At 40.6% G+C, this 10535-nt stretch overlaps 1 protein-coding gene across 1 annotated transcript; it reads left to right on the top strand.

The window, feature by feature from the left end:
* Window positions 589–1110, top strand: LOC107627690. Its single transcript, XM_016330515.1, has one exon. It carries the CDS (start codon window positions 589–591, stop codon window positions 1108–1110), a length of 522 nt encoding a protein of 173 aa, XP_016186001.1.

The raw sequence follows: 10535 nt of genomic DNA, 5'->3' as shown, positions 1-10535 counted from the left end.
GCCGGCTTAAACTCCGCAAACCGTGGCTAGATTCTTATGCTATTATAATATTATCTATTGTTATATTACATCTACATCTTGTGCTTTAAGTTAGTAGCTTCGATAGTACGTTTGCGCTTTTAAATCCTGTTTTTGAGCTATATCCTTCACCAGGCTTCTAGATAATATTAATTCTTTCTATATATTATATGTATGAGCTTAGAACTGTCGTAACCTTTGATTAACCTTTGCTTTACGACGCAAGGTAAAGCTTAAGCTAATTAGGGTGTTACATTTATTGGTATCGGAGCGGTTCGTCCTCGTGAGCCTGATGGATGGACCTATTGTGCTTCATCGCATACTCTGTGTGTCTTTTTCTTTGATGCTATTAGGTTATCTACTTGATATTTCATAGCATGCCTGTTTGTGAGTGTCTGTTTATGATAATTGAAGCACTAGACTTTCGATATTGAGACTGATCACCTTGATATCGATTGTTTGGTGTAGACAGGAACCCTAATGGCTACTCACGGACAAGGTCAGTCACCTATATAGAGAGATTATGAGGGTAACCCATCGACGGATAATCACGCTGAACTTATGGTGGCGATGACTAACTTAGCTAACATGATTCAAGCAAGCACTGCGAGGACTACTCGTGCTATGCGACGAACCAGGCAATCGGTCAGAAGCGAAGATGAAGAAGGTGTTGGGGATAACTTAGTTGGTGTTCCAAGAACTCTAGCTGCTTTTCTGAAAGTTGACCCACCAATTTTCAATGGATCGATAAATCCTGCTGAGGCAGACAACTGGTTCAAAGCTGTGGAGGGTGCATTACAGACTCAACAAGTCCCGAATAATCAGTTCGTTGAATATGCGGCTTATCAACTAATGGGAGAACCTCAGCAATGGTGGCAAGGAGAGCGCCGACCGCTACACCTACAGAAGGTGGACATTACATGGGCGTTATTCCAAGAAGCTTTCTACAAAAAGTACTTGCATGAATCATTAAGGGAGGCCAGAGAGTTGGAGCTCTTACAGCTGAAGCAAGGGTCCATGACTATAGCTGAATACATCAGCAAGTTCAAGGAACTCTATATGTCCTCGAGAATAAGTCGGGGTACTCCTTAGTCCTATGAGGGATGAAAATGTGTCAAATACGAAGTAGGACTGAGGAAAGATATCATGTGTGTTGTGGCTCCATTGGAGATTAGGAGATTCTCTGAATTGGTGGACAGGGCAACAACTGTTGAAGATTATGCCAAGGAGGCGACTTTGGAGAGAGATATTCGTGGCGGTACCAGTGGCAAAGGTCATGGAAAGTATTTTTCACCCAGAGGCCAGATTTTCAAAAGGGACGGACATGCCACTCAACATCCTCGCGGTCAAAGAAACTTTAGAAGAAACAACAAGGCCCAGTTTCACCTGGCGAAAGGAGATGGTCGATGCTATACTTGTGGGATGCTTGGACACGTTGCCAAGAATTGCCGTCGGGGGAAAAATCAGAATGCAAGTCAGAACCAATAGTAAAGTCATGTATCCGCTGTGAATGCCCTATGCGGCTGCTTGAGATAAGAGGCAGGTGTATAATTGGTTATAAAACTTTAACTGTATTGTGCGATTTTGGGACAACGCGTTTACTCGTAGCTTGTGATAGAGAGAAAGGTTTGAGGATAAAGGTGTCAAACTTAGTATTAGTTTTTGGACCAAGCTCACTTGTGTCGCATAAAGTATTGCCACTGCAGTCGACAGAACTTGGGGACATTTCTGGTTGATGTAAGGGAATCATTATTTATTAAATCCTTAGAGACTAACGAGTTAGAGTAATGTTGTGGAGGCACGGTGATCTTAATGACGGTGTGAGGTTTTATACGAATGAAAGGGACCAATATATCCTTCATGGTTGCAATTCTATTTTGAGGTGCACTCCCAATTCTTTTTCTGATGCATTTTCTAAATTCTTACAACCCTATCCGATCCCAAAACAATGTATCTTTTTAACTTCTTACGGATACCCTATAGAATTGTTTACTTTCCTTCGAGCTTGATATTCCTTCGGATAGCTTAAGCTCATTTTGATAATCATGTGCAATTCTTAGACGCAACCATCAATAAATTAGTTCCCTAAGATATAACTTATGAACACGAAGAATGAAACCAGTGAGCGTGTGACTTTACGAGGAGTTGTGAAACTTCGATTTTGCAAATGGCGTTACCGATGATTGAGTTGACACACAAAGGTACCCATTGGTGCGAATGTCAGATTATAAGGGAAAATCTTCGAAACTTAAAAGAAAGATTAACTACAGCGCTGGTGTTTGCACTACTTGAACCCCATGGACTATTAAAGATCTATTGGTACGTTTTATAGGAAAATCTTGGATGTGCATTCCGATGTAACATCAGGATGTAGAGATTTATGCATCACGATAGTTGAAGCCGTTATGACTTATGATCTAGAGCCTACGGCATTTGTGCTCATAATGAAGATGTGGAACAAAGAGAAGACTGCCTCCTGAGAGATGGATGAAACTACTAAAAGGTTAAGATTTTTGAGTAAGCTACGACCTAGAGATATCCACCTTAATTTTGGTTTTTACGTGTAGGTTCTAGGATAATTGATGTAACATTTGGTACTGGATAAATCATTTAAGTATAGAGGTAAGTAGAAAAAGAGAAAAATAAGTGGGCATGAATTTAGGATTGAATCTTGATTAGGTTTGACATTGAGTGGTAATTGATATTGATTATGATAAGTAAAAGTTTATTAGTTGTTTAGTATGTCTTAGGGAGGTTGAATCATATACATTGGTAAAATTGTAAATGAATTGGATAATTAGACACGAAATAAATGATGTGGTGGTATTGTGGATCTTGAAATTCTGTCAAATGAGTGAAGAAAATGAGGAATAGAATATTTTAGGTTTATGAAATGATTGAGTGTGTTATGAGTGTGAAAGAGTGGATGGCGGTGAAGTTGTAGTTAGTATAAGAACTGTCACTAGGCTTTGAAGGCGTTGAATGGTTGGGAATAGACGAATAGTGTAATTAGGGCTATGGAAAGTTGTTTATGATTGAAAATTTGATGAGACTTTGAATTAGGCATAGAGATGCTATAAGGCCCTAAGTTAGGAATTAGTCTTAGGGTGAGCGTAAACCCTATTTGGGTCAAGTTGAGAAAGTTCAGAAGTAAGCCTAGGTCTTGTAAACCGATGGATGATGTATGACTTGATTAGATATTTGGATTAGTTAGTTAATTAGTGGCTAAAAATTAGAGTAGCGCAGCGGAAGCTTGTGGAATGCAATAGCACATGATAGTCAGGAGTAGATGTCGTGGGAAGTTGACTAAACGTATCTTAGGCTTGAATACTTGAAGAGTTAGTGGGGTAATGTAAGTAAAGGTTTTCTAAAGACCAAGTTTGATTGTGGCAAGTAAGATTAGAATGAGTTGGGCTAAGCTGTGAAGATGAGGGTAGATAAATAAATTAGAATTGGGTGATAACTGAATGCAAATGTTGTATCGGAAAGATAGGGATTGCGATATTTAATCAAGAAGACTTTGGGCTTAGATTGAAATAGGAACTGATTTATTTGAAAGATAGATTTGGAGAGCATTGAATTGAAATGTGAATGTTGTATTGAGGTTGAACTAAGGAAATCTAAGAGTGAGAAGGATGAGTACGTCATAGGCTTGAATTCGGTTAAGATATGACACTATGAATAAGATTAAAGAATGTAAATAGAGTATTGAGCTCCCATGGAGGAATGCAGAAGTCAATGGTGAGAGGTAGATTTAAGCTGAGGGAACATTTAAGGATGATGATGGGAAAGCCAAATTTTGAGGACAAAATTTCTTATTTGGTGGGGAGAATGTAAGAACCGCAGCTAATTAACCGCATAATTAGTTAATTAATATTCCCCAAATTAGATTCCGAAAAATTAGAATGAGAATTTGAGGATTTAAATATGATTTTTGGACTCAGTAGGTTTTTCTGAGTCAGAAAATGTATTTTCAGCAAAAAACTGAAAAAGACCGCGAACCAGTAGTTGAACCGGTTGAACCGGTTCAAGTCTACCCGGTACTGTATGAGAAAAATTTAAAACAGTCAAAAACCTTAGAAAAATATTAGAAGTCGAAAACCGGTTGTTAATTTTAAAGGTTTGGCCCAAAGTTGGGCCAAACGGGCTAAAAACGCTAATAGGTTGGACCGGGTCCAAGTTGGGCCCAAGCCCAATATATATAAAGCCACTTAAGTGGCAAACTCAGCCATTTTCACCCATTTCTAGCAGCAGCAACGTGGAATAAAAGAGAGGAGAGGTGAGGGTTTCATTCACTATTCATCTTCTCCTTCTTTCTCTTATAACTTGAGCTACGAAGCTCCGATTCGTGTGCCGTCAGTTGCTACGCGAAACTCTCGTCAAGCTCTTCAATTTCATCTAAACAAAGTGGTAATAATTTCCAATTTTTTGCCCAGTTCTTCCTTCCATTACAGATTCGGTTTTTGGCTATGGTGAATGAATAGTTCTTGTGATTTTGATTATTTAGGTACACTCTAGCACTTGATTATTATTGAGTTTTGTCCCAATCATCATTGGGTAAGGTGAGCATACTTGATCTCTTGTGATTTTGTGTATATATGAAACTCAAGGTTGATTAGTTATAATTTGTGTGTACATAGCTTGATTATTGTGAGTTTGGAAGCCTTTGGAGTTGAGTTGATGCTTGTTGGAGTTGATTGGTGGCTTGGATTGTGTTGGAAAGCTTGATTTGCACTCATTTGGGGTTTTGGTGCATATTGAAAATCAGCCAAGGTATGATTTCGGTTTTCTCTATGTAGTATATAATATTCATGGACACTTAGGCTAGTGACCCATAGGATAGGTTTGGAAATTTATATGTTGTTGATGATTGGTTGGTTGATGAGGTATAATGAATTGATATTGTTGATGTGGTTAAATGATGAAGTTGAGATATGATGGATTTGGATGAATGAATATTGTTGATTATTAATATGAATCATGGTTGGGTTGATGATGAAAATTGATAGTGATAGAATGATGATTAGTGGATATGTGCTTGGAATGTTATATATTTTTTATTATTGAGATTGAGAATGATGAAGTGTGATGAAAAAATTGGTATAATTTGTGAAAGGTGACCCTAACAGGGTATATTGTGTTGTAGATGGGAGTTTGGTATTGCTTTGGTTGATTGGAGTTGTGAAAATTGGGAGATTGATAATTTGTGAACTTTTGGTAAAAATTAGTTTTTGGTGAACTTTGTCTGATCATAACTTATGCCTCAATTTTCAAAATTTGTTGAAATTTGTTTGAAATTAAAGCTTATTAAAAACTCTTCAAATCAATATAAAGTTTGTAAAATTTGGATTTTTGTAGAGGAAGTTATGATCATTCAAAGATTGGTGTCGAAATCTGAAATTCTGCAAAGTTACAGAATTTTATGATTTCTGGTATGTGCGCACACACAGCCTTGTGCGCACGCACAACCTTGTGCGCACACACAACCCTGCAAAACTTTAAACCTGTGCGCACGCACAGACCTGTGCGTATGCACAGGCAAGGAAATGCTTTCTGTTTACAGCACTAGCACAGCTTGTGCGCGCAGACACCAATGAGGAATTGCAACCTGTGCGTATGCACAGGCCTGTGCGCATGCACACGTTGGGAAGGTCAGTGTTCCGATGGTTACCTGAAACAGGGAGGTCGATCTCAGATGAGATCTTTAGATCTGGACTGGGCTGCTGCGTCCGACTTGTTGACGTAGGAAGGGGTGGTACCTGCAAGAGACTCCGATGCTTAAGTCAGTACGGTCTTTTGGCAGGTTTTTTGAAGAATTGGAGTATGAGTTATACCTGGGTGCTCCAGAGTATTTATAGCAGTGCCTTGATGATCTTCCTTTGAGATAAGTTAGTTATCTTATCTTATCTTTTAGGGAGGAGATCTTCATCTTTTGTCCGACCACCCTTTGCTGGGCGGTGGTTCCTTCGCTCTGGGCCTTCTTGGGACTCTGAGGCATTTATCCAAGCTCTTTCCAAAGAGGTCAGCGGTGGGTCAACCATTCGTGAGGTCGGTCCTTTTGTCTTCAGCCAACTCGGCCCTATAGCTCGGACCGGTGTATGAACAGTGTCCTTGCTCGAGCTTCGATCTTCCCGTGTGATTGTGCTTCCAAGCTTTGATCTTTGAGGAAGTCGTGCTCGAGCATTAGTTCGGTCGGGTTCGAGTAGCTCCTTCCCGCGTGGGTCCAGTGTTGTTCTGCTTAAACGTGAAGCGTTTTTAGCTCTTTAATTACGGTGCGTTTTCGGGGTATGTTTAACTTCGTTGGGAACGTGCGAGCGCTTTAAAAGCCTTTTAATATGTCTTTAATTCCTTTTTTCCATTTCGTTCCCTCCTTCATTTGAAATCAAAGAGATTTTGGTTTTTTCGGTTCTTTCTTTTGCCTTCGTCTGTTTCGTTTTCTTTTTTCTGAAAAGGAAGATCTCTTTCTCTGCTTTTGATTTGCCCCAAACTTTTTTCTTTCTTTGAATTTTCGAAGCATTTGTTGGACCGTTCGTGCTTTTGCTACGAACCCATCGTTGCTTATTGTTCTCCCTTGTAGGTTGGTACTTTGCTTCATACCTTTTCTCGCTTTATGTGTTTTAATTGTCGTCCTTCTTTGTGCTTTACTGCTGCATGCTTTCTTTTTGCGCAAAGTTTTGATCTTGCTGAGCTTCTTTTTGAAAAGGTTGAAGCTTTCTGATGATTTATTGCATGCCTTTGTTTCTTCAAAGTTGCGATTTTTATCTCTGTTGCTTCGTTTGGGGAAATGTAGGTGCTTAGGTGAACCGTTTTTAGTTGCGCTTTTTTCTTTTTGGAGAAGGGGCTAGGGTTTTTATTTTTGTTGACTTTCCTGTGTGTTTCTTCCTCTCTGTATTTGCCTTGCCTCCAAAGGGTGCCCCTGGGTTTTTTGGTGATGATTTTCTTGTTGCTTTTGTGAATCCTAGGGTGCCCTTTTGCTACTATGCATGTTGTTTGCTGGTTGTTTTCTGTTTCTGTCTGAGTTGTTTGGTAGTGACCCCTCTTTCTTTTTTCTTACTGTAGGTATAGTTGTTCTGTCTTCACGTAAAAATATTGTCGAGATGTCTTCAAAGGTTCCCCTTGGTATGGCTAACTAGTTAGATTCTATAGTGTTGATGTGTGTCACTGTGGCCGACCCGGAGTACTGTGAGAAACTTAGGAGATTTCATAGGATCTGTGAGTGTAGGGAGGACGAGAAGAATTATGAACTGGTGTCGCCTGACCCAGAGGAGAGAGTTAGCTTCCCTCCTTTAGATCGGACAGAGCGTCCTTTCTTTTACACCTATGACTATTTCTTTAGCCAACTAGGTATTACCCTTCCTTTTACTGCTTTCGAAACCGAACTCTTATGGAACTGTAATGTGGCCCCTTCCCAACTTCATCTGAATTCTTGGGCTTTTATAAAGATTTTCCAGTTGCTGTGTCAAGAACTAGGTGTCCGTCCTTCCCAGTCCCTTTTCCTTTACTTGTTTGTGCTGACCAAACCCGGAGTGGCCAGGAAGAAGGCTTCTTGCACCTCCTTTCGAGCTACCCAAGGGAAGAAGATTTTTCCATGTATGATGATTCTTTTCGTGACTTCAAAATTTTTTATTTTAAAGTCCGAGCTGTTGAGAATGTTCGCCCTTTCTTTTTGGATGAAAATGATGAGCCGACCTTTCCCTTATGGTGGCAGAAAGATACAGTACTTCTTAAGTACTGTTCCGAGGGTTACCTGAAACTTGTAGGTCGATCTCGGACGAGATCTTCTGTACTGATCGGCGACGACGTGTCCGGCTGTGGGTGGTGGCCGGAGCAGACGCGTCCGACTTGTTGGACTGGTAATGCTGCTGATCCTTTGTCACCGGAGGGTGGTGGTACCTGCAAGGGACTACGATGCTTAAGTTAGCAAGGGTATTAAGCAGGTTTTTAGTAGAATTAGAATATGAGTTATTCCTGGGTGCTCCAGTGTATTTATAATGATGAGGAGTAACCTTTCTTAGATAAGATAAGTTAGTTATCTTATATTATCTTATCTTATCTTTGAGTGAGGTCATCTTATCTTCAAGGGAACCGCCCTTATCTCTACAGGCTTGGGATGCCTTTGGATTTGGGCCGTGTTCCTCTATTTGGGCCCTTTATTAGGCTTTCCTTGCAATTTGGCCGAGCTCTTTTGAGAAGAGGTCGGATAGTCTGACCTGAAGAGGTCGGTCGGCTTGTCGCTAAACATCCCGGGTCGGACAACTTTGACCCAGGGTATGAACAGTGCCCCTGCTCGAGCTCGGTCTTTCTTTTGAGGTCGAGTCTTTAGTTATAAGACTTCGATCCTTCTCTGATGAAGCCGAACCCGAGCATCTTGTCGACTTCATTTTTGTAGCATTTTTCCTTTTTGAATATGGAACGTTTTTGTTCCGTTTCCTCTGAAAGCGCGCGTTTATTAGCGTCCTAGCCTTGGGAAAATGTGAGGGTCTTTAATGCCCTCATTAATTGGTTTTTGATGCTCCGTTTCTCTTGGCTTTTATTTTGAATTTTGTTCTCAGAAAATGGTTTTCTCTTTTTTTTTCTGTAACTTCCCTCTTTTCTTTTGTTCTTCTGTTTCACCTGGAGCTTGCCTTTTCGTGTATCAACGTTGTGTCTTTTGCTCAAGGGAAGATTTCTTTGCTCCGGCTTTCACCTTTCTTTAAGGCTCTTTCTCCTTTTTCCAGGTTGGTTTTGTTTTCGGTTTTTAATAAAGTTTCGATTTTTCTCTTTGAAGTGCATGCTTTGGAAAATCTGGATCTCTTCGTATCACTGTGCGCCTGCTTGTTAACTGTTTGGGGGGTTTTTCTTTGCTTTTGAAGTGGTCCTTCTATATTCTAGGGTTCATACTGCTTGTTTTTTCTTCTTTTGCAAACTGCATGAACCTGCTTATTTTCTTGAAAGATTGCTCCTTTGATGTTTTCGGTCATGCTGATAGCTTTCTTTGCTGATGGCTCGTTTTGACTTTCTTCGTGTTGTTTTGCTTGTCTGGGGGGAATTTATTTCTTTGAAAAAGGTAGCGTCTTTGATGACTTCTTCTTGACATATTTTGATGATAGGCTGAGACTGTGAATTTGGAAGGTAGCTATTTATTTGATTTGTAGCTTTCTGGGGATGTTGCTTGTTTTGAGAAAGGGTTTCTCTCTGTTACTGATGCGAATTTTGTTGGGATGTTCATTTCGTAGGCTTTCCTGAATCCTTGTTCCCTTACTGCCTCCAAAGGATGCCCCTGGACCTTCTGTGTGGGTCCTGGGGTTTTCCTTTTGTTGTTTGTGCTGTCTGAATCATACTAGCCGAGTTGTTTTGTCTTTTGTCCGAGATGTTTTGTAGTAATCCAATCTTCTTTTTTTATTTGTAGGACTAGTTGGCCATGTCATCTCGCAAAAATATTGTAGAGACGTCCTCTAAAGTCCCTGAGGGAATGTCCGATTGGTTGGACTCTCTTGTTCTAATGTGTGTTTCTGTGGTGAATGCTGAATTCTGTGTGGAGCTCAGGAAACATCACCGTCTCTGCAAGAATAGAGATCAAGAGAGGAATTATGAATTGGTGGCACCTGACTTCGAGGAGAGGGTTTGCTTCCCTGTCCCGACCCAAGGGGAGTGCCCTTTCTTTTATGCTTACGACTATTTTTTCAGCCAGTTGGACATCACTTTTCCCTTTACTTCTTTTGAGACCGATTTGCTATGGTCATGTAATGTAGCTCCATCCCAGCTTTATCCGAACTCCTGGGGCTTTATTAAGATTTTTCAGCTTCTTTGCCAAGAATTGGATGTTACTCCTTCCCAAACTCTTTTCCTTTATTTGTTTGTTTTAACTAAGCCCGGGATTTCTTCAAAAAGGAAAGCTTCATGGGTTTCTTTTAGATCTGCACAAGGTCATAAGGTTTTTACCATGTATGACGAGTCCTTTAGGGACTTCAAGAATTATTTCTTCAAGGTTCGAGCTGTTGAGGGAGCTCGCCCATTTTTTCTGGAAGCGAATGATGAGCCATCCTTCCCTCTTCATTGGCAGCAGAATGTAGTGGTATCCCGATATACGTGAGAAATGCTCGATGAGATTGAGAAGGCTTTTGTAACAGTTTTGGAGGACCTTTGGGGGGAACCTCCTCATCTGGATACCAAAAAATCCTTGGGGGACCCCTCTCTTGTTCGAACTGCATTGGGTATTACTTGATGTTTATTGCTTTTTACTTTTGCTTTCTTCTTTGTTCCTGGTCTGTAAAACTACTTGTTTCTATTTTACAGAGATGGCCAAGAATAATGATACGATGAAAGCTTTCAAGAAGGCAAGGAAAGTCACTGCAGCTCAGAACATCTCGACCAAGACGGATGGGGAAGGGTCTTCTCAGGTGACATCAAAACCGTCCGTGCCGAGCTCTCCTGGCACGAGGAGAATGATCCCTAGTCCTCGAGTCTGTGTAGTGGATCCTCCGCAGTCTTCTGCTGTTGCTGCATCTTCTCCTCCGGTCGTTTCTCTTTCCAAAAGA

Source organism: Arachis ipaensis, chromosome B02 (assembly GCF_000816755.2).
Source record: "Arachis ipaensis cultivar K30076 chromosome B02, Araip1.1, whole genome shotgun sequence".
Taxonomy (NCBI): domain Eukaryota; kingdom Viridiplantae; phylum Streptophyta; class Magnoliopsida; order Fabales; family Fabaceae; genus Arachis; species Arachis ipaensis.
The sequence above is the reverse complement of the archived record's forward strand: the minus strand, read 5'-3'. Positions and strand labels throughout refer to the sequence as shown.